The sequence below is a fragment of the Leucopleurus acutus genome (assembly GCF_964270905.1).
Source record: "Leucopleurus acutus genome assembly, chromosome: 15".
Taxonomy (NCBI): domain Eukaryota; kingdom Metazoa; phylum Chordata; class Mammalia; order Artiodactyla; family Delphinidae; genus Leucopleurus; species Leucopleurus acutus.
Genome location: NC_139157.1, coordinates 27,274,820 through 27,302,549, shown reverse-complemented (window position 1 = coordinate 27,302,549; position 27,730 = coordinate 27,274,820). Strand labels below are relative to the sequence as shown.

Here is a 27,730-nt window from a genome sequence, read left to right as displayed (position 1 = left end):
TTTTTTTTTTTTTTTTGGCCATGCCAAGCAGCTTGCAGGATCTTAGTTCCCCGACCAGGGTTTGAACCCGGGCCCCAGCAGTGAAAGTGCCAAGTCCTAACCACTGGACCATCAGGGAATTCCCTCAAAACATTTTTTTTTTTTTTTTTTTTTGGCTACGTTGGGTCTTCCTTGCTGTGCACGGGCTTTCTCTAGTCGCAGCGAGCGGGGGCTAGTCTTCGTTGTCATGCACGGGCTTCTTATTCCGGTGGCTTCTCTTGTTGCGGAGCATGGGCTCTAGGCACGCGGGCTTCAGTAGTTGTGGCTCAGGGGCTCTAGAACACAGGCTCAGTAGTTGTGGCACACGGGCTTAGTTGCTCTGTGGCCTGTGGGATCTTCCTGGACCAGAGATCAAACCCGTGTCCCCTGCATTGGCAGGCAGATTCTTAACCACTGCACCACCAGGGAAGTCCCCCCTCAAAACATTTTTTTTAATGAATGAACCACTTTATCCTGTACCTTAACTTGATAAACAAATAGAAATGAGTGAGAAGCCATCAGTAGAATTGAGTCTATATATGCCATTTTTAATATTGATGTGAGCCTAAGCACCCAACTTCAGTTTACGCCTCTTATCTCCTAATGTTTTTGTTTACATCTCCCCACACATGAAATCTAGAACCATTTTAAAATAAAAAGAATTTTAATAAGGTGGCATTTTCAGAAAGTAGTAGGTGTTGTCTGCCCTGAATTAAGTCCTTGCGTGCATAATTAATGCAAGTAACGAACTGAGTTTGGTCACTCCCTGCCCTTGGGGAGTGCCACATTGCTAAGGAGACCCTTGCCCATTGATTCCTGGGCTTCTAATATCCACTGTGATTTTGAGTTCTATAAAGGAAAAGGGGACATGGGAGGAGGCACGAGAGAACCCAAAATTTCTTTGTATATGAACTGTACGTTTTCCTACTAGGACTGTTCAGTTGACTCCAGGTCTAAAATTGGCAGCAGAATTCACTTATGTGGCTGAGTGATTCATAGAATTTCAGCTGAGATGAGACATACCTTGACAGACATTCAAATAATGTGCTTGGGGTATTTCTGGACAATCAACAGTCAAGTTTTAAAAGGCACATGTGACAGGAGTATTAAAATATCTGTACTGACAGGATCAGATTTTTATGGCCACCAGTAAAAGAGAATATACTCCATCAAGAAATAAACACCCACTCTGCCTCATGTCATGGCAATCTAGGTCGCTCTTGCGCTGAGATTTTTAATTCCTTTACCGCTGATGTTCCTGGGACATTAGGAAAGATCTCCTCATGTCTAAGCTAGTGTGTTCTCAACTCTTCTAATTCAGGTGAAGGATTTCATCAGACTAGAGAGAGGATAGGATGAGAACGTGTTCTAAATTTTGGAACCTCAGCTCCAGTATGGCAGGAAAAAAAGCATAACTGTTCCTTAAATGCACGCAGAAGGATGTGAATTCACTCACTAAGTTTACCAGCATCATTCATAAGAAAATGAAGTTTTTAATTCATGTATTTCATGTCTTCCAAAATTAGTCAGAAATCTCATTTTAATGAATGTAACATATACGAAATATCATTTTTTCTAGAAAAATTGCAAATGAGGGTTAAACGGTCTGTATTAAGAAAGCACTGGAGAGCATCTCTTGGATTTCTCTCCTTTATATAGTACATTGTAGTCTTACATAGTGGAGAAAAATGGGGCTTTTTAAATATATAACTTCTGAATTTGATTACTTTCCACAGATACAACACACTCAGGGGAAATTGGCACCAAGAAAAAGGTGAAAAGACTGTTAAGCTTTCAAAGATACTTCCATGCATCAAGGCTGCTTCGTGGAATTATACCGCAAGCCCCGCTCCACCTGCTGGATGAAGACTACCTTGGACAAGCAAGGGTGAGCTAGTTACCCCTCTGTCGCCTCATACCAGGCCAGTGGCTGAGAGCATGTGCCCCCCTCTACTCCCCATCCCTCCCACTCCCACCCCCCAATAGCACCTAGGTTTGAGTCTTTACTTCTGTCACTGAAGAGCTCCGTGCCTCTGGACAGTTATTCAACACATCTGGACTTTTTCCTTAAATATAAAGTGAGTAATAGAAACGCTCACCTCATAGGGGTGGTACGAGGATTAAACAAGGTAAAGCATGTTTGCATGCTTAATATACTCATGCCTAGCACATGCTAGCTATTTTGATTTTTATAAATGTGCAAAACACATTTGCACAACACTAAATAAAATGAAGTTTTGGACTGGCCGATTACCAGTGAAGGAATGAATTTTTTAACCCGTTGAATTATCTCACCATAATAGCTACCCTGAAATTAACCCAGTAATTACCAACTCTTAATTCCACTTTAGGCTATCAATACAGGGCACTGTCTTTTTTATAATTTTTAATTTATTCAAAAAAATTTTACTAATTTGACAACTATTTTTGCAATGCATTGATCCAACAGAGGGTAGAAATCCAATGTGTGACAATCTAAAAAAAGTTCAAAGGTTATCTCTAGCCCAAACTCCCAAAGGAATTTAAATTTCAGGAATAAACCACCTCAGTTTAAACAGAAGTCAAAGGTAATATCTTATAGTTCCTATGATAAGGAATATTATGCTGTCTATATGCAATTAAGAAATACATTCTAATGGTATACACTATTAAGAAATAAGCAGCAAGTAATGTTAGAAGAACTAATTCCCCACATTAGGTCTACAAAAAGAAAGCAAATATCACTCCTTCTAACAGCCCAAGGTCTGAGATTGAGTGAATGGTTGGTTGGTTGGTGGTTTCATTTGGTGAGAGGAGGAGACAGCAAGGCTAAGCTCCCAGTGCTGGAGCATCCATGACAGAGCACTCTCTGTGGGGACCTCTCAAGAAGGACAACGGTGAGATGCAGAAAGAATAACAGACCAGAGATCAAATTTTGGCTCCGCCTTTAGAATTGTGTGACTTTTGGATAAAAACTCACTCAAACTAGACTTCACCAGAAACCTACTATCCCTTCATTTTTCTGATGCTGTTCTGAAGGCCTTTGTGTGCCATGACGAGGCCGTTGTATTTTATCAAAAGACACAGGGAGGCCATTCAAGGGCAGGTAAAGGAGAGTGAGCTGGTCCTTACGGGAAGCAGGGCCTGTGAGAGGAGAGGAAAGCAGTCGCAGGAGCTACAGTGAGGATAGAATCAGCAACTGCAACTTTGTGTCTGAGAGTTAACACCATCTAATTCCAATCAGGGGGTATTATTAAAAAGAAAAATAGCACAGTAAGTCTACATTGAACAGTAGGTCTTAAAATACCCAATATTTTCAATTGCCCACACTTCAGTTTCCTGTCTGTTACAGGGGTTAATTTCACATTTCGTCCACATTGAGCAGAGTAGTGTGCTCATCAGTCATCTAGGTTTCTTTTTTTTTAAGTTCACTGTAAACCTCCTCCCCTAAGTGCACAGTAGTTTGTGATGTAGAGACTTAACGGAACTACAATTTTAAAAGGTATCTATCGTGTGCTTACTATGTACTTGCACCGCTCTAAGCACTTTTACATATTTTACCTTATTTAATCTTCACAACAACCCTCTGAAGCAATAGTATTATCAGCTACATTTTTCAAATTAGGAAACCGAGGTACAGAGAGTTAAGGAACTTGCCCAAGGTATCACAGCCAGTAAGCGATGCAGCCAACATAGGATGTGGCGGTCTGATTCCGGAGCCTGTCCCTTTAACACTGTTGTTATTAGGCTGCAGAGTAAGATTTGTCTTACTACAAACCAGTTATACATAGATAGTAGTATGCTATTTTCAACTGTTTAATTGTTTAATTCACGATGTCTCAAAGTAAATATTTGAGTCTCCGCTATGATTCATGAGAGTGCTGGCTTTTGTTTGTCTTTTCAGCATATGCTCTCCAAAGTGGGAATGTGGGATTTTGACATTTTCTTGTTTGATCGCTTGACAAATGGTAAGTCACCCAAAAGCATTCTCACTAAAGTACACACCATTAAAGTGGGATTAATTTTGTGAAAAACAAAATATATTTTTAAACACTGTTATTCTTTTTTCTTTCTTTTCCCACATTCATAAATCTACAGCCACTCAAGAAGGACCAGGGCAAGGGAAAATTAGTTCAAATGAAGAAGAAGGGTTGAATTTGGACCTCAAAACTTAAGACAGTTTCCTTCTGGTCTTGCTGTTTCCAAAGCAATTTAGAAACCACAGATTAGATTCCTTCCTTGCAGAATACTTTGGCCACATGCAAAAGGAAGGAGTTTGTTGTGAGTCAATGAAAACTAGAAACATAAAAACACATCTGATCAGTCCTGACTCTTACTGGGCCAATGGTTTTGCACTTTTATTAAGTGAGCGAGTCTGCCCCATTACAGGTATTGTTCAGATATGTTTGGCATCATGAGAAGAAAACAACTCCTGAGGATAGAGTGTAAACACTTAGGCTGCAGCTGAAGGGAAAAGTAGACCTTCTTATTGTTTCCACTTTTTAAATTTTTGTGCCTATAGAGGCTTCCCTTAAGAAAACAACAAAATCCTATAATATTTTCATCTGCCCATTAAACGAATGCTGATAATAGGGAGCCAATGAAAGACGTCACGTTTAATGCTGACCGTCACATGTCCTATCATCTACAGGCTTGTGTTTTAAGTCATTACAGATGGTTTTCTCACCATTCTGTTTCTTGACAAACACCACACAGTGGAGAGAGATACGGCCTAAGACCATGAAACTGAGCTTTACACTGTGGAAAGATAACTAGACCATATAGGGCTGTATCTCATAATCTTGCATTTCGCTTTGCTCAAATCAGTTGAGAGATGGGGACCAGTATATGAAATTAACCATGAACAAAAGAATTTGTTCAATGGTATTTGTTAAAAAGAGAGTATAATCACGACTCTCATAAAGATATGAAGTGATCACATCAATGATTTTATTAAACTCAATTAATTAGAGATCCAGTAAAATGTTACAGCTAGTTCAAAGGAATATTCAAAGAGCCATACATATAAAAGCAGAAAGAAATGCCAAAATGAATTTGTAAATAGGTGAGAAACTGGGAGGGGGAAATCAATTGTATTTCCACCTCACTAATTTCATTTGCATGTATACAGCCAAGAATCATCTGCAATAATATCAGTTATCTACAACTTTGATTGTTGTGAAATAGCTCAAAGATGATGAAAGCTACAGAAACACATAGAACCAGGTACCCTGGAAGAGTGTGCTTGGGCAACACCTAGTTTTCCAATTAAGACAGCCAGTCATCTTCTTGGTACATTTCAAAGTCTTTCATAAACTTTATAATGCTTTTAATATTTAAAACCCTTCTCTCTAATGAACAGTATTTCTTGAATGCTTACAAGTTATTGTAGCTTCAATTTTGCACCTCTGCTGGCTTGAGTTATAAAATATCTCACAGTCAAATTTCATCTTCGGTGATTTTCCAAAAGAAGAATAGGCACTGTGGTGGCTTAGATACCCCTGTAAATGTAAGAGTCAATTGGAAGCAACTTAAGACACATTTCAAGTGACCATTAAACTATGTCTTTAAAAAAGTAACCATACAAACACACACACATACACACACACACACACACACACACACACACACACACACACACACACGTATGTGTCCCTGATACTGCAGTAGGCAGACTCCTTTTAACTCTTAATGTTTTCATTGCCTTTAGTATAGGGAGAAGGTCTGAGTTAATTTTACTTGTACAATAAGAGAAAATATGGGACCAGATCATAGTAATAATATCTTTATACTTGAATAATTTTAAATCTGAAGGGGAAAAGAAATGATCCTATCAGAGAACTTTCATTACAGAAACTTTGGACCCTATTGCTAGTCTTGATATTTTAATGGTGATGAAAATGGATTAAAACAGGTGGCTGTTCCCCTATAGGAAACAGCCTGGTAACACTGCTGTGCCACCTCTTCAACGCCCATGGGCTCATTCACCACTTCAAGTTAGATATGGTGACCTTACACAGGTTTTTAGGTAAGTCCTTTTATCCTTATTTCTACCCCCTTGCCCCTGAAAAATGGCAGTCTACAATATTCTTTAACGTAAATTGGCAAGAGCCATAGCCTGGTAGATGAAGACCTCATATTAGTCTTAAATTATCTCATCTTAATTTTAAAATAAGTTTACTTATTTAAATCACTGGAAAAAATGCTTACCTGATTAGTTATGTTTAAAAGAGATAAAGGCTATGTAAAGACAATCTTCAAGAGCAAATAACTGTCACAGAAGTTACTGATCTGCTCACATATGAACAAAATCCCAGAAAATATTCCTCAAATAATGCCACTCTGGATATGAGTTGTTGAAATATTCAACAGGCTTTTTTTTAATGATAAGAACTACCATGTGTGTAGCACCCACTGTATGCAGGGGGCTTTTGGTATGTTATTTTGAACAACAGCTTCAACAACCCTGCAAGTTGGCCATTATCACCATTTGGCCCATAAGTAAGGAGAAGTACAAAGAGGTTTTGTAACTTGCTCAAGGTCAACAACATATAATTGGCAGAGCTGCAGTCCAAGCCCAGGTCTGTCTGATTTGAAAGCCTACCGTCTTCCCACTCAACTCCACCATCTCTCCTCATCAAGAAGCAGCCCCAGATCTCATTTGACTTCATGCATATTCCTATTTATCTTCCAGTGAATTATCCAGGGCACATTTTTAGTCACCAAATGACTTTCCTCTGCCTCGTAGTGTGTTCCTGGCTTCTTTGACTTGGCACATGGCAGCGCTTTGCATTTGGAAGCTGACTTGACGCATCAAGGATAAAATAATGGTGATGGTGGTAACAACAGTAGCAGCAACCACCAGGCTTATATAGTGTTTACATGTGCTGGAAAGTCTTCTAAGAACTTGCATATATTAACACATCTAATCCTTACAGCACCTCTTTGAGATCAGAGCTGTTGTTATCCCTATTTTATAGAGAAGGAAAGGGAGGAAACTTTCGGTTAAGTAACTTGCCCAATACAGATAAGTAATAGAGCCAGGGTTCATATAATAGTCAAATAAACCTGCTGATTAAAAGGTACATGTGGCACAAGAGAAATACTGGAAACAAGCCAGAGCATGGCTCATTCCAGAAACACAGATAACCTCAAGCTAATTGTGTTCAGATTGATTGAGCAAAGTAATGGCCATGAATAGAGCCAAATAATCTTGATTTGTCTAAAGAGGGAGAGCACAGATACTTTGAACGTGTGTATGCACCCAGAGTACATGGGGAAAAGGCAAAGATTCAATGACAGAAATAACACTGGAATCCAGAGCCAGAGTCATAGCTGGGCTGAGAGAACAAAGCCACACTTGAAAGCCAGGACATTCTATACACACTGAATATATTGCATCCTAGACATTGCCTTAGTTATTAGCTGAAGCAGGCAAGTAGCTTCTGTAAATAGCAAATCCAAATTGCCTTCCTTGTGTCTCTATTTGGTTCCAAGAACACTCCGGTCCCTAGACTGGAAGGGCAAGAAAGATGATCATTTAATCTGAATAAGATAGAAATAAATCCAAGGATTCCTCAGCTGGATCTATGAATTTCTGCCTGAAGAATCCCCAGATTTGCTTTGGTCAGTATTTGTTACTTAAGTGATAAAGCAACCTTTGGAAGAGAGTAGGTCTCTTTAAAAGGAAACCTCTTTTATTGGCACATTATTCTTAAATGGCAGCAAACTTAAATAATTAAACTATAGTGTGAAATAAAGTTGCCCTTTTCCTACATATTTATTTTTCCAATGAATGAGAGCCTTCATGAATGCCAGAGAGGGGTGATTTATGAAGGTGGTGAGGAATCCCAAGGGCCTCACAAATCCTTTTAGCCTTTCTTCCCTCTTCCCTCCCCCTCCTTCTCCACTGAAATCAACCCAGTAGAACTGCCAAGCTGGCAAATCGTGTCCATTTCTAAAGCATCCCCAGGCTGCACATTTTGGAGACACTGTTATTTTTAAGCAAAAGGGACCCTCAATAAGTCTGAGCTAGTATGTCCTTTGTGTTTTGTTTTTAGCTGATTGAGTTATCTGTTTACCTCCTAGTCATGGTTCAAGAAGATTACCACAGCCAAAACCCTTATCACAATGCTGTTCACGCAGCCGACGTCACCCAGGCCATGCACTGCTACCTAAAGGAGCCAAAGGTAAGGCAAGACCCGCTGCCTCCTCGGCCATCTGGAAATGCCATGTAAACTACCTGCCGGGTCCCAGATCACCTGACATATCAGAGCGACTGGGTTATGGGCCAATTTATAGCATGAATACATATTGCTTATATTAAGGTTTTAGTATCAGCTCTGAAAACTGTATAATAGTCATGAAAGAGGATGTAAGTTTTCAGAGGTTCTGTTTCATAATTTATATATTTTCAAGGCTGCATTAGGATGAAAACAACCCTCTCTATGACAATCTACGTCCTAGATATCTTCAACCATCACAAAAGTTAGCTGCTTTTGCCTTGAACCTTTGCCACAAACAGTACCAGAACTGAACTTTTCTAGGAAGTCTCCCACCTCGTGGTTTTTGATCAACAAATAGAATTAAAACTCCTCAAGACTCAGCTGCATTTCCTACTGAGGCAACTAGGCATCCTGATTCAGGCCCAAGAGAAATTGTGAGCATCAAAAACCTCTTTAAAAATATGCCTAGATGCAATATATTAATCCAAAATTTAAAACATTACAGTAATGCTCGTTACTTAAAACCCAGGCATTTCTTAGCCATATAAAACCTAGCTGTTAAAACATACAGGATGAGGTTTCTTTAGGGTTATCCAACCCTGGATATCCAAGGAAAATGATATCTCAGTCCAAGACTCTGTTTAGTTCAATCAGTTTTAACATCAACCACTAAATATACAGATGCCAGATAGGCATTCCCAAGACAAAACTGGGTATGCCTCATCCTTATAAAATATCCCAAAGACATTAAAGGTTTTGTTATTTAATCCCTAAGTAATTTGAAAATTGTATAGATTGCACAGTTGTGTATTTAAAGCTAACACTAGATTCCCATTTTCCTGCTTGTTTTCCTAGCTAGCCAAAAAAAAAAAAAGACAGATTCTCACACATTCCCCCACTTTATTTATTACACATTGAAGAAATATGCAAATTTTGCAATTCAGCCCACTGTGGATTTCATATTCGAAGAAGTGGCAATGATATATTGGATGGTTGAAATACACAAGGGATTTTTTTCCATCGCTTTGGCTTCAGCTTTTTCCTTCACTTACAGCTTTCCTAGGAGCAAGGCTGATTTTAGACTCTGCCTTCTCCCCGCCCACTATAGAGCAGTGTTGCCAACAGGTAATACTACTACAACAACAAAACAAGACAGTAGCAGCAGGAAGGGGAGGCCACCTGGATGAGCTACACAATTTGAGTTGCTTAATTCCTTTCCTCACAGCCCTTTCTTTATTCCTGCGATTCCATGGTTTTATTACCTTATTGACAGCTTCAGAAGGTTAAGGTCTGGATGAAAGGCCTGAACGATACTATGATGATTCATTCAGTGCAATTTAGCCAAAACAAATGCTAACCTATTTTTGGAAACACACCAGTCAACCTCCCCATTCAATTCTTTAACAGCTCGCCAGCTCCCTCACACCTCTGGACATCATGCTTGGACTGCTGGCTGCCGCAGCCCACGATGTTGACCATCCAGGGGTAAACCAGCCATTTTTGATCAAAACAAACCACCACCTTGCCAACCTATATCAGGTAAGGGAGCCAACATGATACAATATGGTTAACTGCTTTAGGCCCAGTGCTGTAGCCTGAATCTCACCCTTGGAGATAGCCTTCATTCAGGGTCAGCCTCAATGATGACCACAGCCAAAGAGCATGGGTTTGAAATAGGTTCAGAGTGTCCCCCAGGGAAGATTAAATTGGTTTACAAGGATATCCAAGGAATTCAATTTGCTCTGAAGCAGGTTTGAAATTGTTCTAAGTCAAACAGGATTCCTGAGTCTACTGTCTCATGGTCTGAGACTATCTGTCTCCATAGGAACCATCTAATATATAATGGCCAGTTGAAGCCAGTCCTTGTAGAACTTCTATAAATAATACTACCAGGTGCAATCCTAATTCAGATTTACGTCTCTAGGGCCATTTCTTTTTTAATCATGTTTTTATTTTTTCATTGACGTATAGTTGACTTACAATATTATGCTAGTCTCAGGTATACAATATAGTGATTCAAAGATTTTACAGATTATACTTCATTTATAGTTATTATAAAATATTGGCTATATTCTCCAGGGCCATCTCTGAACATTTGGCCTCTGAGTCAGAGGTATGTTATCGAAGACAATAGGCGTACTTTGTTGTTATAAAATTGTTCAACAGCACGAGTAGATTGGCCCAAAGAACTCTTATCTATGATATTACTTCAGATATTATAACCCTATATCATAAATGAATTGTTCCCAGAATTTTCAACATGGTTTGGGGGAGACCTTTGGTTGTCATTAACAAAATCATTGCATTCAAAGGAGTCATTGATCTCAATTTTAGTGCATCTTTTGAAAAAATTCAGTATGGGAAGAATTTCTAAAGGATTCCCGTAAAACAGTTGTGTTATACAAAACAGTGCAGCTTGAGGATAAAGTACAACTGAAACATGAAACAGAGCTTTTTTCCATCCAGTTGATTAGCTTTTGGTCCAGGTAGGAATTGTCATTCCGAGGTTTATGGATCCCCTGGGACATAATTCAGCACTCGGCTCTCTTGGTCTGTCAGCCAGCACCTGGAGCTGGGATAGAAATGACCATAAAGAGGGGACAGGGTGACATAATTTAGAAACACTTTTGATGATGAGCTGAAAACTAAACAAATAGAATGAAAACTAAACTTTCTAAACAGTCTCAGAAGCTAAATTTATTGCTTGGGGAAAACATTAAAAATTTGACCAGGGGAAAAAAAATGAATGACTGAACCGAGAGCTCCCAAATAGATTTTCTATTCCTGTCATATTTTAATTCTGACTTTTCAAATGTCTTTAATTAAATAAAGAAAATCAAGCAACAAGACTGGCTACTTGATCTACTTCCATATAATGTAAATGCTTACCTAATTCTAATTTCTTATCATCAAATAGATCACATCAATGGAGTTTAAGAGAGTATGTACTGCTACTGACTGATTTGTACATGAAAATAAGGATCATAAAGCTGTGCTTTGACATGTAGTGTATATAAAACACGTAACGAATGCACATTTAGACAGACAGTCAGAAAGAAATATGCCAGATGTTAAAGATGTAAAAACCAAGAATGTAGAATTTCATTAACTACTCACTGCTAATTAACAAAAATTGATTCTCAAAAGAAAGATACTGCAATTACTTGTTCATATACTAAAAATGTTCTCAAATAAATGGATTCCTTACTCAAACTTATGAAGTACAGATAATTTTTGATAATATTTAATCTCTTTGTTAAAAATAAACATTCCTATACAACCAAATTCTGCAGCCTTTTCAACACAACATACAGTCTTGTATATTTTGAACTAGCAACTATTGATTGCATGCATCAGATGATATACTAGGATCTAGGAGTACAAAGATAAATAAAATATAATCCCAGCCCTTGGACACTGGTTCAAACTCAGATGCTCAATATGTGCAAAATCCAAGAAAACTTAATCCCAGTTTGAAAAAGTTTAGAGGAGTCATAGCCAAAGATACGCATGGATAGCTCTGTATACATGCCTAGAAACAACTTCTTTTTAAAAAAAGAAGCCCCTGAAGACAAAATTTCCCCATGCTGTTCTTTGTATCCAAAGATGTTACAACAATAAAGTGAGCTATTTTTTTTTTTTCTAGCAGTGAATTTATCCATCTGAATTGTCTGGGCTGATGCTCGATAGGAAAGAGAAGGACCCTCTTGATAATGACTAGACAGAAGTTGGCATATAGGACTCAAAAACCACATTCAAGAGACTATCTTCATCAGTCCCCTGCTCAAATGGTCTTAGGCTCTCTTGGAGGCTAGAGATCCATGTCTCTAAGTTTTAGGAACAGTGTTGAGGGCAAACCAGTATCACCTAATGTCATAAAGATACTTCCAATAGCCTAGAGCTGGCTAGTATAAAAGATGAAATTTTATCAGCCAGCTTGGGACTTTACATATGAAAGTAAAAATTGTTAAGAGGACCTAAAAATAATATGAGATTTTAATTTTGTCCAAAAATATATATATGATGGCTTTTACATTTGGCTATATACCGTTCTTATTAACTATATGAAGGAGCTCCAAAAAGATAAAGAAAATTCCCTTTAAAATTCAGTTCAATGAATTGTATAACTAACCTTTATTCAACACTTACTATGATTCAAACACTGGGCTAAGTGATTTTATCTATTATATTATTTAATCTTCACAATAGCCCAGTTAGGTGGGTACTATCATCGTACCTATTTTCCAGAAAGAGGAAAATTGTTATTAGGAAATCCAAGTGGGTTTTCCTGAAAATAAACAGCTAATTAATGGCAGAGGTGGAATTAGAACTCAAGACTTTTATCTCCAGAGCCAAATGTGCCTAAGCACCACACATACTGCCTCTAAAATTCATATTGATCACCTGTGATGTGCAGGAAAGTAAGAGCTCTCCTCCAGGTTCTCCTATCGCAGTGAGGGAGACAGGAGGGTTATAGACATGTATCAATAGCTTAAGGTGGGAGAGCCTTTGCTAAGTGCTCTACAGTAGTGAGCTACAAACAAATGTGATGGGAAGACAGAGGCAAAAGAGAAATTGATTCTGCAGATGGTTTCTGGAAATAAAAAAAATTAAAACAGAAAACAAAAATCAACCTCATGGAGGGAGAGTAATATAAACTGGGCCTTGAAATGTGAGTAACATTTTGAGTAGCAGGGCAGAGAGTGTGACACCAAAGGCAGCATAAACTGGTGTACTTTGGGGATGAAAACCCACAACTCCAGAGTAACTGCAAATGGACTGTTTCTGTGTCCTTGAGCTGAATATAGTCCTGTCATGAATGGCCCCTGCTCTCTGTTCAATGACTTGGGCATGTTATGATGAAGTGTATATTCTCCCTTTTGTAGACACTGTAGATTAGCTGTACAGAATGTGATCTGGGTCAGAAAATCATTTCACATTGTCAGTGAAGAACTGGCATAACTCTTTAGGTTTTCAATTTCAAGAAAAAAAAATCGTGTTACATAAAATATCAACTCAGCAAGATCATTAACAACACATGATACTTTAAAATCTTTGGAAATACAGCCTTTTAGCCTACCAAGGGCCTGTTGGTTGAGACATAAATAAGCTTTCAGGAAACTATATGCAGATTTTCAGACGACGTACCTTTACACATTTTTCTAGGGAGAGGATCCATGACTTATATTTTAAAATGAGTTATAGATCCAGAATATATTAAGAAGTGTGATAATGAGTGAAAAAATATATATACACATCATATATATACATATATATTACACAATACATACACATATATTGTATAATATATGTGTGTGTGTGTGTATATATATATACATATATATATATACAAAAACTGTACATGCACATGAACACACATTTGGTCGAGAATAGCCAAGAAGATGTGCCAGGAATTATGGGGCTTTGAGAACACCCTGTGCGTGACTTTGTACAATCCAGACTTACTATAAATGAGATAAAATGGAAGAGGGCTTCCTCTCCCTCCTTTTGTTGGCTGTGCTCTTTTAGTTCTAATAAATAAGAAGATCATTGCATAAGACCCAGCCCATGCTTCTGCCCTGAGATAAAGAGAGAGCCAGGGCAGCTGGAGTGAAGGCCAAGTTAAAGGGCTCTCTCCCATTGTCCTCTGTCTGGACCAGACTCACTAGCTGAACTGCCAACCCAAGTTCAACATGAAGACCATAAAGGCATTTCCACCTGGCACCACTCTCATCAGACTGGAAGCAGTCCAGGTGTCCGTGGTGGACTGAGTGTACCTAACAGGATGTGAGAGATACAGCTGAGAATTTATTTTCTGTCCCTCCACCCTCCAATCCTCCAACATGTGGGTTCAGCAGTTTTGCAAAGTAACCGTTAAATCAGACATGATATTGCTTATTACAATTGCAGAAGGAATTGCTTTCAGTTCAATTTAAAATCTAGAATATGATACAAATGAACTTATTTACAAAACAGAAACAGACTCACAGACATAGAAAACAAACTTATGGTTACCAAAGAGGAACCGGGGGGAACGGATAAATTAGGAGTTTGGGATTAGCAGATACAAACTATTATATATAAAACAGATAAACAACAAGGACCTACTGTATAGCACAGGGAACTATATTCAATATCTTGTAATAAACCATATAAAAAAGTTAATTCCTTTTGATAGAGTCCAACTACATATTAACTAGTGACAGAACAACCTAATGAATAAAATAATTAATAATTAGTTGTTCCATGAAACATTGTATTTATTACATTCTCTATTTGTCTTGCAGAAGTTCATAATCATTTTTCTTGGTCACTTATCACAAGCACTTAGAAGAGGCCAGCATTTTTAACCACTTTTTATTCTTAATGACTCTGCACCATAAATATGAAGTTAGAGCCAGAAGACATGTTCCTTCCATATGGTCCTATAACCTCTACTCAAACAAGCAATTGCAAAGATTATATGTAACCTCATGATTTCTGTCTCATGAAAGGTGTTTTTGGAAAGTGGAGTGAAAATTGTAAAAAGGAGGTTCAAATTTGAGTTTCTGTTTCATAAAGTTTCCACTGTTCATAGTGAGGTAGCTGGCATGTGGCACATCCATGGCCCTGATCTGAACACAGGCCCGCCCCGTGGACAGCAATCAATGTTCGGGCTCCCTGTGAGAGCAGTGTCTTCAGCAGATGAAGATCAAACAAGAGAAAGACATCTTCCAACAGGCAGTAAACATGGTAGTGCTATAGTTTCTTCAAGGGTCAAGCTCTTGTTTAGGAATCAAGGAGCTTCTGTTCCTCTGAGACCTCCTGGGCTGGGGCCCTTGCAGCGTTACCAAGGAGACCACTGGGCTTGTTAGGGAAGAACTCGGTGACTTCATTATCTTCTGGAGTCTTGCCTCCCGGTTTCGTGAGCAATTAAAAATGAAAACACAGACTATGTTCCTGTTGTTGTTTTTCTTCCTGCCTCCACTGGTTTAAAAGGTATAATTGACTCTGAGTCTTGTTGTACACCAGTCTCAGTTTATCAACGTCATTCTAAGTATTTTAATCAAAGAAAGTGTCCAGTAGATAGGAGAAAACAACAACAACAGTTTAAAGCTGCTCTGTATGATAGCAAATCTGCTCTGCCACATTCTCTTTGACAAAGAGACTCTCGGTTTAACTTGAAAACCTGTGTTGGTGGTTTATTAAATGCCAGATGTGTTGTTATTCTAGAACAAAGAGATTGTTTTTTTCTTAGGGTGGAAAATACTTGATTATTCAGATAAAAGGGGAAATAAAGGTTTTGCAGTAGCAATTTGAAGAGTTTTATTTTGTTCAAAATAAATTCTGGTAGGTTTTGTTGCCACAAAGGTGGATGCTTACTCTCTCAACTTTACAGTGAAGATTATTCTTATTAATAAAACTACAGGTATGAAGAGTTTGTGACACTAGAACACATTCTCATTGGAATGATGTGAGATTGCTGAGCTGCTGCTTCTGAAAGTAGAGGGATGTTGTACCTACTGTGGGATTCCAAAACAGTGCTGGGATTTAAATGGCTATTAAAGCAGTATCATCTCATCCTATGTTCAGATCTCCATGAGCATTTCTGATGAGCATCTTCTTTTTTTCAATCTACCTTTTGCTGACATTGGTCTTTGAGCTGCTGTGAAAGCCAGTGAGTCTGTAGGAGCAGAGCCACCTCCCTCTTAAGAAAGACAAAGATAATTTGGCCATTGCCTATGAAATACCAGTACCTCCCAGCCTGCTCATGCCAGATCCTCCCCTAGAGCAGGGCACCATCATCTTTCATCCTGTCATCTACAGTCAGCCTTGCCTGTCTCCAACCCTTCCGCCACTGTGCAGCCAGAATGAGTTTCCTGAAACTCAACTGTGACACTTAGATGCCCGCTTAAAATCCCGTTGCCCTCGGGGTTAAGTCCAAATATCCTAACCCAGTTTACAAGCCTCGTTGTGATCTGACCCTCACTACGCTTTCCAGTTCCGCTTCCCACCGTTACTCTCCCAGGCTCTATGCATCATCCAGTCTGAACCGCTTTCAGAATCCCAGAGCCGACATATGTGCCAAGTGCTGGCAGTACAGAAGATAAACAAAACAAATAGAAATCCCTGCTTTCTACTAGGGGAATCAGAAAATAAGTGAAATATGTAGTATGTTTGAAAGTGATCATTTCTAATGATTAAAAAATAAATAAAACAGGGAGGGAAGGTATAAAGTGTCCCTCACGCTCCAGGTCTTCACACACGTGCTCTTCTTCCTTCCGCCTGTTTTAATGAAATGTAACCATGGCAGTGCTATAGTTTCTGTACTGCCTGCATTCCCGGACTCCTCTCTAACTTACTCATCCTTTTGATCCCAACTTGGACAGATCTTCCTCCTGAAAGCCTTCTTTTTCTTTAAAAATCCATCTTCCATGCCCCTGCTATATGATTTCACAGCCCTCTCTTACTTCCCCTATCACGGCGTTTACCTCTCTAAACTGCCATTTCCTGATTAGAAGTCCATATCCCCCATCGCCTGCAAGCTTCTAGGCATCTACCTCGTCCGCTGCTGTATCCTCAGCCTCTGGCACAGTCCTCACGTTTAGTGAATATTCGCTGGGTGCTGGGACGTTTGCTGGATGAGTAAGTGGATGGATAGATGGATGGAGAGACGGATGGACGCACAGTTTGGACCCATGCAGCAAGAAAGACAGAACCTGAGGAACACTGAAAAATGAGGACTATTGGCCACAGTGAGCACACACAGGGACCCAGAGGGGAAATCTGAGAGACAGCAGCACACAGACGAGAAAGCGTATCCCCGTACTGTCCACTTAGTAGGTACTTGTGCTAATTATTGCATTATTACTTCCCTACATCAAGAGTACACCATGAAGACTGAGAAGCATCTGGAAAATTCTTTATAATGATCTTCCTATTTGTTTACCTTGCAATTGACAAATGCTATCTGATATATGTTACTTCTGGAGTCGTCTACCTGATCCTGGTCATCTGTGAGCGAACAGTGAGAGAGCCCACTGCTATAAAAATTGTAACAGCTCTTTGACTTTTACCTGAGTCTCAGGATTTCACAGCAGGAGATTCCAAGTCTGGCTTTTATCAGCTATTGACTAAAAAATTAACAGGACTCTGGTACTTATACAATTACTTAAACTTTTGCAGTTACGGAACTTTGGGGGTTTGGAGGTTAATGACTTAGTATCCATTCAGCAAATATTTATTTAGATGGCACTGTGCCACATACTGGTGCACAAAGATGAATAAGATATGCTCCTTGTTCTCAATGGCAATCATGTATGGCAGCAGCTTCAAACCAGGCATGTGTGCCCGTGGGGATACGCGAAGACTTTCCCAGGAGTACACAGGCATGAATAGTGCTAACAGCATTCATTTTCAGCTCCTCAAACTGAACCACCTGGAATGTGCTTGCAGGACAGTCAAGCCAGTTCTACTTTCCACTCCTCTTTCACAGTTACCCTGTTCCCACCGTACAAAAGAAAGACATATCTCTTATCCATTCTGCGTATTGCATCTTGCTCCAATTGCACTAATATTGTATATTGCCCCAGTGTGAAAAAATACCAAAGGAACAACTAAAAATATTCAAGGAAATCTCCTATAACTGAGGTACTATAATGCTCCCAGCCATCTCATGAATAAATGCATTGTCAGAACATTTTTATTCTTTTTATTTATTTATTTATTTCTGACTACTGTTCGTTGCGTTGTGCATTACGATGGCTTCTCTTGTTGTGGAGCACGGGTTCTAGGCACACGGGCTTCAGTAGTTGTGGTGCGCGGGCTCTAGAGCTCAGGCTCAGTAGTTGTGGCACACGGGCTAGTTGCTCTGTGCCATGTGGGATCTTCCCAGACCTGGGCTTGAACCCGTGTCTCCTGCATTGGCAGGCAGATTCTTAACCACTGCGCCGCCAGGGAAGTCCCAAAACATTTTTATTCTTAAGCATAATGTTTTCCAAATTTGCAGTATACGTGTATTTTCATCAATTAGTTACCAATAGCAATTGCATTGTAAACCCAAGCTGGAAAAATATTTACTACTTAGAGCCTGATGTTAAGTAAATTTGTTAAATTAAAGATTCAATTTATATATCAATACTTATTTTTGTTTCAGAGAGATATGATAGGGTGATGATGAAAGAATTTCACACATCAAAATATATTGCATTAAAATAAAATTCTATGGGGAAATAGAATGGAAATGTAAGTTCTAGAGGGAAAAAATCAGTTTAAAATTTTTGACTTAAAAAATAAATTATTCATGTGTTTTCTTAAACATGTGATTAATAGGTATTAAATGCCATTGGTATTTTGATTCCCTTAGATACATTTAATGCATAAAAGAGTTATATAATGATTTTATATTAAAACACCAATATTCACAAAAATGCAAGACATTATTACATCTTTTGTTACCATAGAAATTTGTGATTTTAGATATCAATTTTTAAAAGCATAGGGAGACCATAATTTTTCAAGACTATTTTAAGAGTAAATGAACAAAACATGTGAAAATTACTTATATGTAGGAGCAAGGCCAGTGAACAAAGTTGTTATAAGGTGTTTTGGACAGTAGGATAGAAGCTTGGGTTGGGAATGGGGAGCTAGAAGAGGGAGCTGTCAGTTCTGTTTGGAGAACCAGGAAAGTCTTTCCTAGTAGATGGCAATGTTTGATCTCAGAAATAAGAAGTGTGTGTTTGTGTGTGCGTGCCCTCGCACAGATGCGCGTGAGCCCACGCATGCATTTCAGACTTTACTAAGGTGATTTCACCTCAGTCTTTTTTAGTTATAAAATTCTTTATTAAGATTCTTATGCAAAAACCAAGCATTATTCTAGATTAAGACATTGAAAAGGTCTTTTTATCAACTCTTTTGGGATGATATGGAAGATAATAAAGCAACTTTAAATAATGTGGTGTGTTAGTGACTTAAACAAGGGTAGAAGTTTGTTTCTATCCTTTATAAAAGAAGTTTGGATACTGGCAGCCCAGGGCAGGCGTGGTGGCTTCACAAAATTAAGAATGAGTGACCCAAGATCCTTTCAGTTCTTCAATCTGCTATCACTGGGGTATGACACTTGTCCTCATTGCCCAGCTAGCTGCTGGAGCTCTAGCCATTCCTGCTGCATTCCAGACAGTGAGAGGGAAGGAAGGGATAAAGCAAAAGAAGCCTCTCCCAGATGAAACAGTTCCCTTTAAACAACTTTCCTTAAAATCCCACACAACATTTCTGCTTACACTTAATAGGTCAGAATTAAGCCTGATGATTCCACTTCGCTGTAAAGGAGACTCGGAAATGTTATCTTTATTCTGGACAATGATGAGACTCCTCTAAACACTGAGCCATCCTAGCAGATCCAGAAATCAACCATCTCACCACCTCCACTTTCCTCGTCAAGCCTTTATCAGCTTTTGCCTGGATAACTGCCCTCTCCCCTCACCTTCTACACCTATTTCTACCCTTATCCCCTACCAAAGTCTATTTTCAACATAGCAACCAAAGTGATCTTACTTACGGTTAAGCCATATAATTTCATTCCTCCCAAACTTCTGCAGTGGATCCTTATTTCTCTCAGAGTAAATATCAGAATCCTTACAATGGCCGGAAGACCTCACGTGATCTGGTATCGAATTACCTCTCTAACTCCTTGTACCCATACTTCTCTTCCCTCGCTGCACATGGACCTCACAGCTGTTTGCTTCCCTTTGGGGGCCTTTACTTCAGCTGTTTTTTCTGGAACAGTCTTCCCTCATCAGCATGGTGAGCTCCCTCCTACCTTCAAGTCTTCACTCTCATCTCACCTCTTAACCTGACTACTTTACCTTCCCCATCCCACCCCTCCAAAGACTCTCAAATCTCCATTATTCTGCTCTACTTTTCCTTCTTTCCATGCATTTGCTATCTTCTGGATGCTATACTTTCTTTCCCGAAGTATTTCTTGTGCTTATTGTTTATTATCTATCTCTCTCTATCCCTGCTGCCTCTAGTTCTCTGTCTCTTTTGTTCACTGATATATTCCAAGCACATATTACAGTGCCTGGAACATAGTAAGTGTCCAATATGTTTGCTGAATGAAATCAAGTAATTTGTTCAGTTATATACTTAGCAAATTAATAGAAAGCACTTTCTCTGTGCAAGGCACACAGTTGAGTGGATACAAAAGGAACGAGGCAGGGTTCCTGCTCACATACAGTTTATAATCTAGTAAGAAGAACAGGAAGTACATACACAACCGTCACACACATCAACGGGACTGAGACCAACTGGCCTCAGGACTTGAGGAATGCCGAGAAGCAGAGCTATAGGACTCAGAGGAGAGCAAGTTCGCCTCTAACTGGACTCACTCCAGGTGGCTTTGTGGATGGAGTGTTTGAATTGGACCTTGGAAGACAGGTTTTAGTTTGATAAGAAAACATAGAGGAGTTTGAGGAACATAAACTACCTTGAAAGGCATGAAAGTGGCAAAAGGAAAGGACATTTTCATGTATTAATAATTTAATAATGTAAATAATAAGTTACAGTTTTATTAATATGGTGTCATTTATTTGGACTATAAGACCTTTGTAGGAAAGGAAAGGTAAAGGTATTCAATTATCTCAAACATATAGGAACAGAATGATAGTTGGGACAATTTTTAGGGAGCACTGAATGCCGAGCTAAGGAGTTAAGCTTAATTTATCTGATAGGACACCAAGGTAGAGTTTGGAGCAGGGCATGGGAGAAGGCAGATGGCACAATCATATTGAAGTTAGGTGAGCTCCTTGAGGGCCGCAATTTTGTCTTATTCACCTTTAGACCCCCAGTGCCTGCCATGGCACCTGGCATATTAGGAGGTGTTCAAAAAAATATTAGTTTATATTTCAACCAATGATTAGGGAGATGGTAAAAAATTTTGTCAAATAAACAAGTCACATTCTGGAAGCTGTAGGGAGGATGAATAGAAGGAAGGATAATTAAGGATAATAAAGCACTAAAATATGGTCACTTCAGTGAAAGGAAGGGATGGGTATAAGAGACGCCATGATGGAAGAACCAACAGAACTCAGAGACTGTTCAGATGTGAGGGTCGAGAGTGGCTGAAGGATGAATTCTCCCCCAAGACAATCTAAATCTCCTCAACTCATAACACACTCAAACTACAAGATTTTTTGAAGTGACACCAAATTTGGAGGTATGTGCAAAGATTCCAGTGTGGATTTAGAAACTAACATCTAATTAAAACAATCAACCATTGACTTTTAAAGCAGCAACTATAGATGACTTGGGGGAAAATTAAGTATAACTGTAGGCATTCATCAGTTTATAAATGTCACGCCTCTGAATGCTTGGATGTGGGTGAACAGAGGTAATTCTTAGGAGACAGCAAGTGGAGGTGTGCAAAGCTTAGGTCTTGACGCCTGGCAGACCTGGGTTGAAGGCCTTTCTCAGTTACTGACTAAGCTATGTGGCCTGTCAGAGAAACCTGGGGTTTCATTTGCTGTGAGTTAATGATTAAAACAGTAGACAGTTATGTGAGAATTCAATGAGATCATGTAAAGGGCCTGGCACACAGTGGGTGCTTCAGAAATGTTAATCCCCCCTCCCTAAACTTCTCTTATTTTCTTCTTCTGCATCCAGTGGAGTACCCCTACCTCCAACACAATTCTGGCCAAAACATACTTTATTTATAATGACAGCTCCATGAAAGGTTGTGTTTGTAATACGTATGCTATTTTCTTTTATTCTGTGCCAGCGTCCAGGCCCCCTCCATTTCCTCCCATTTTTCTGGTGCTAACCTCCAAATATGGTTTCACCAGCAAATTTCCCAAGTATCCGTTTATTCTGTCTTCAGGAAGATTATTAATGAAGATGTTAAGTCAGGCTGGCATAAATAACAATGCTTAAGACAATTCTCCAGACGCTTTTGTTCCACTCAACAGGGATATGGCATCATTTATCATTAGGTCTTGTTACAGTTTTCTGGCCCCTTGAAAAACTCACGTGAGGGCACTCATGTCACATCCACTTGAATTAGTCTTGCAAGTGAATGCTCATGAGTGACTGAATTAAATGTCACAGCAGGGATAGCACATCTGTTACATCACACTAACCTATCACTCTCTGCTCTCATAAATCTTTACAATCAAAACAAATTAGTCTAGTATGTTATTTCTCATAAACATTGTCTTTTGCTGTGTGTAGCTCATGCCCAAAAGGAGATAATAGACTGGTTGATAAAAGTAACAAAATCCATCACAGGTTCAAACCTGGTCAAGTGGTGCATAAGGAATAATGACTCCTTGGCAAAGAGAAATGAATGGCAATAGAGCAGCCTGTACAGAGAGTTGGAATAAGACTCCACCTCGTGAAACTCATTCTACAAAGTCCTGGGGAGAAATCATGACCTGGTTTTAGAACCAAGAATAGTTGCAGTTTTCTTGAACTTGTTTTTTCCTAATAGACCCTAGATTGTGTCACTCCTGGGGGATTCTCTTTTCCCATTTGCTGAAGAAGTTGAACATTACACGGATGGCACAGATATAGTGGCAAGAAGAGTGGGGTTGCATAATGATGGAGTAGTTTTCAGTGTCTGTCCTGGCTCCATCAGTCTCCATATTATTTTCCTTCCTTCTTTCCTCTCACTTTTTTTTTTTTATATTTTTTTGCGGTACATGGGCCTCTCACTGTTGTTGCCTCTCCCGTTGCGGAGCACAGGCTCCAGCCGCGCAGGCTCAGTGGCCATGGCTCACGGGCCCAGCCGCTCCGCAGCATGTGGGATCTTCCCGGACCGGGGCACGAACCCGTGTCCCCTGCATCGGCAGGCGGACTCTCAACCACTGCTCCACCAGCGAAGCCCCTCTCACTTTTTTTAAATTGTGGCAAAATACACATAATATAAAATTTACCATCTTAGCCCTTTTTCAGTGTACAATTCAGTGTACTAAGTACATTCGCACTGTTGTGCAATCATCACCCCAATCAAGCTGTAGAATTCATCTTGCAAAGCGGAAACTCTGTACCCACAAAACAATGTTGTGTTGGCCAAAATATTCATTCGGGTTTGTCCGGAAGATGGTGTGGAACAACCCGAACGAACCTTTTGGCCAACCCAATAACTCCCTATTCACTCAGCTCCCCTGGGAACTTCCATTGTTTCTGTCTCCATGAATCTGAATCTGACTATTTCAGGTACCTCATATAAGCAGAATCACACAATTGCCCCCTACTTCTTTCAACTTAAGTATAGTTGATATACAATATTGTATGTTACAGGTGTACACTATAGTGATTCACAGTTTTTAAAGGTTATACTCCAGTACAGCCAATTACAAAATATTGGCCATATTCCCTGTGCTGTACAATATATCTTGTAGCTTATTTTAGACATAATAGTTTGTACCTCTTAATCCCTTTCCCTTACATTTCCCCTCCCCGCTTCCCTCTCCCCATTGGTAACCACTAGTTTATTCTCTACATCTGTGAGTCTGTTTCTTTTTCGTTTTATTCACCAGTTTGTTGTATTTTTTTTTAGATTCCACATGTAAGTGATATCTCTGTCCTTGTCTTTCTCTGTCTGACTAATTTCACTTAGCATAATGCCCTCCAAGTCCATCCATGTTGCTGAAAATGGCACAATTTCATTATTTTCTGTGGCTGAGTAGTATTCCATTGTGTGTGAGTGTGTGTGTGTGTGTGTGTGTGTGTGTGTATATATATATATATATATATATATATATACACACACACACCACATATATATGTATGTATGTACACCACATCTTCTTTGTCCATTCATCTGTTGATGGAAACTTAGGTTGCTTCCATGCCTTGACAATTTAGCCTCACTTTTAATAAATGCTATCTTCCCGTATTTTTTGTAAGTTTATAACACCTCTTGAAACAAAATGGAGAATGAATAAATAAATAAGAAAATAAAGGGAAAAGATTTCTTGGGGACTAGAAGAGTTCTATTCTCTGTAAATGAAGTCAGTGGTAAGGCCATAATGTTTGCTAATATAGAACAAAACACAATAGGTTGTAAGAAATATTCATTATTTAAATGGTTAGCTAATGTTCAGACAGGCAGCATACTTAAGGTCAAAGGAGAGATTGGATGTAGTAGAGGTTTCCACAAAGGCAGAAATATCAAGATAGTTGAACAAGGAAGCAACTGTAGATTCAAACCCAGACCTAATGGGCTAAGTGCCAATATACTGATCACGAAGATTACTGACAGTGGTTCTCAGACTTTAGTGTCCACAATAATAAATCACCACAAAGCCACCAAAACAAGACTGCATTGACTGGGGCACATATCACACCAGAGGTGGTGAGGCCTGCCTCTGCTCTGTTGAGTAGTGTGATTTTGGATTATATTATGCACATAGCCCTACGGTATCCATTACTACCTACTGTTACTGCCTCACTTTCTTTCTTCTACACTGTTACCTGAATGTGCTTTCAAAACCAGACAGAGACAGGACTGCGGCTGCTAGAAATAGACCCGCATTCAGCCCTCTGGTGGAAGGTCAGCGGGGCCTTGACCCACACACACACTATTATTATAGCCTTGAGAATAGGCCTGCGGTGGTTTTATTTTGTATTTCTGCTCTGCCTCTATGTCATCAGGTACCAACTGGCCAGAGGGAAAATACTGGCCTCCACGGAGCTGTGTTCAGTGAGAGAGATCGGTATCTGGCTTCTCCCCCATTTATACTTTTAATTTTCTTTCTTTCTAGAATATGTCTGTGCTGGAGAATCACCACTGGCGATCTACGATCGGCATGCTTCGAGAATCAAGACTTCTGGCTCACTTGCCAAAGGAAATGACGTAAGTGACGTAGAGATGAAACACACCGATGTCCACACATTAGAGATAAGCCGCTTTCTCTTGGGCTTGAGACCGCCAGGGTTAATGGCAGGGAGCCAGCCTGCTGTGCTTCCGGCCCGTGCTGCCTTGGTTGCCTATCAGAGGAGATGCGGTGTCAGTTACAGCAACCCAGAAACCAGAATCCCTCTGTGAACTCTGAAAGGGCCTGGAGAGTGTAGGACCTAACGTCAGGAAAAGAGATAATAAACAGCTCTCAGCTTTCACACTCTTCGGCATCAACGCTGTGCTTTGCCAAATTCCTGTCTTTTATGTTAGCAAAATTGTCCTCCTGTGTAGATCCAAATAATAAATATTTATCAAGAAGGAACACAGGAGTTCCTAAGCTAGATTGAAGCCTAGTTCAATAAAGCGTGTTTTGTTATTGCCAGTCTTAGCAAAAGGAGAAGTCAGGAATTCTTTTCTAAAATGTCTTTTGTTAAGTAACTGAATTGGCCCCAGCAATTTTTTTCACCAGGAATTTACCTATGTCTCTTGCATTTTAAACAGAAAGGGAAATACTAGTTTCCTGGTCCACTGTTTGTTAGCCCGGGTATTTAGGTCGAGTCCTACTAAATCCAAGACCATGGCCTCATTTCCATCTGGCCTCAGTTTAGCTGCTGTACCATACTGGCCTTAATTTAGCTGCTGCGCTGTCTTCCAAGGTCACCACTAATTCCTATCTGTTTAATTCAAATGCACAGAACCCAGGGTAGCTAGGAGGGAAAAAGTAAATAGATCCCTGTACCATGTTTCTGAAGGGCACAAAACTTAAGGTCAAGGACCACGTGGTGTCTCTCGGTAAAGCAGGCAGGATGCTCTGGGCTCGCACGTTTACCCCTGGCATGCTGATTCTATCTCATGCTGTTCCCTAGCACCCAGAAGAAAGTGGAATTTGTGGAAGGAACTTCAATTCTGATAACATTTTACCCCCGAAACCAAATAAAACCAATCCTCACACATGGAATAAAAACTCGTGCCTCTTACTAAAACAATACATTGCAAAGATCGAAAGAATTAAGTGCAAAAAGAACTAAAAACTAGAGCAAAAAATCAAGTAAGAAGGAGGAGGAAGGAAGAGGTGAATGGTAAGGAAGCCAAAGAAAGAGAGAAGAAGGGAAGGAAGGAGAAGGAGACAGGAAGGAATAAAACAACAGGAAAAAGGGAGGAGGAACCTGGGACCAGATTTGTCCCTGTAACGCCCTCCTTAATCCTGCTCGTTGCTCAATTAGTATTCATTTCCTGATACTTCTACTCATCCCTATGGATTCCAAATAAAAATACTATATTTTATATGTTTTTGTGGAACATAGTGTTGTAAGTTGCTTTTGCTAGAAGAAAAACTGTTATGCAATAATATACGTGAAAGGACTTTATAATGAAATTTACGGTCATCCTACTCATAGTGAGTATCCTATCCTCATGTAAATGCCTTCAAATCATTTTTCTGATTCTGAAAGACAGGTTAACCATACACACTAAGGAAAAAATCAGAAAAGTATTAGTTTGCACCATATGAAGTTGCTGTTTTTGAGAGCCCAGAACAGTAGAATATTGGCAGTTTCATATGATTCAACCTAATAGGAAGAAGAAAAATGAGATTACTGGTAATCCGGCAGTCCAGGAATAGCAAATGTTAACCTGGCTGGTTTGTTTCCTTTTAGTCTTTTTTTTCAGTACAACTATATTTTAAAGAAATGGGGAAGTTATCTCATATAGTGTATGTCCTGCTATTTTTCACTTACTGTAAAGGTCTTTTTCCATATCATTAAACCTGCTGCTAAAATAAAGTACTGCATTCCATTGCATCAAATTGTATTGACTATTGCCTATTGTTGGGAATTTAGATGATTTCCAAATTTATGTCATTACAAATAATGCTTAACAAGCATCCTTAAACATATATTTTTAATCCCAAACTACGATATTCTATTTTCTCAGAAACTGTTTGTGGTTAGGAGTTATTGATCAGAAAGAACGGTGTGAATTTTTAAGGTTCTTGTTGTATACTATCAAATTGCTTTTCCAAAAAGCTGCATCTACCTGTATTCCCACTGGTAGATTATGAGAAAATCTACCAATGTACCGTCACCAAAATTGAGTTTTATCTCTATTACCTTTTTAAAATATTTGCAGATTTGACAGAGAGAGAGAAAGAAAGAAAGAGAAGGAGAGAGAGAGAGAGATTCATTGATAACAAATGAGACTAAAAATTTTTCATGTATTTACTGGCCACTGTTATTTCTTTAGAGAACAAAATTTTGCATTTGATCTTTTCTTATTTTCTTATGAGTGTTGTTATTCATTTGTAAGAAGTTTCTGTATTTTAACTACAGTAACCATTTGTTATATGTTGTAAATATTATTTGAAGCTTTTAGTTTGCCTTTTAACCTGGTTCATGAAATATTTCACCTAACTAAAATAGTTATGTTTCCTGGTTATAAATTTAATAAATATTCGTATTTTTAAGGAATTCATACAATATTGAAAATTATTTTTAAGTGAAAATCATTCATAATTCTCCTATATGTCTTTCCAAATTCTTCTCTATGACCATAGAGATCATGTCTTACATACTTTGTATCCTGTTTTTAAACATAACAATAAAACATGGTATTTTTCCATGTCAACAAATATAGC

At 39.0% G+C, this 27,730-nt stretch overlaps 1 protein-coding gene across 2 annotated transcripts in view; it reads left to right on the top strand.

Moving 5' to 3' along the window:
• PDE7B (phosphodiesterase 7B) overlaps positions 1 to 27,730 on the top strand; it is a gene marked incomplete at its 5' end in the record, with an annotated part of 217,993 nt that overhangs the window by 174,606 nt on the left and 15,657 nt on the right. For both annotated transcript variants that reach the window (XM_082855542.1, XM_082855541.1), the window contains 6 exons: positions 1,755 to 1,906; positions 3,902 to 3,965; positions 5,930 to 6,025; positions 8,086 to 8,186; positions 9,630 to 9,761; positions 24,962 to 25,053. In XM_082855542.1, the coding sequence (XP_082711668.1) occupies positions 1,755 to 1,906; positions 3,902 to 3,965; positions 5,930 to 6,025; positions 8,086 to 8,186; positions 9,630 to 9,761; positions 24,962 to 25,053 (637 nt within the window). The remainder of the gene's footprint in view (positions 1 to 1,754; positions 1,907 to 3,901; positions 3,966 to 5,929; positions 6,026 to 8,085; positions 8,187 to 9,629; positions 9,762 to 24,961; positions 25,054 to 27,730) is intronic.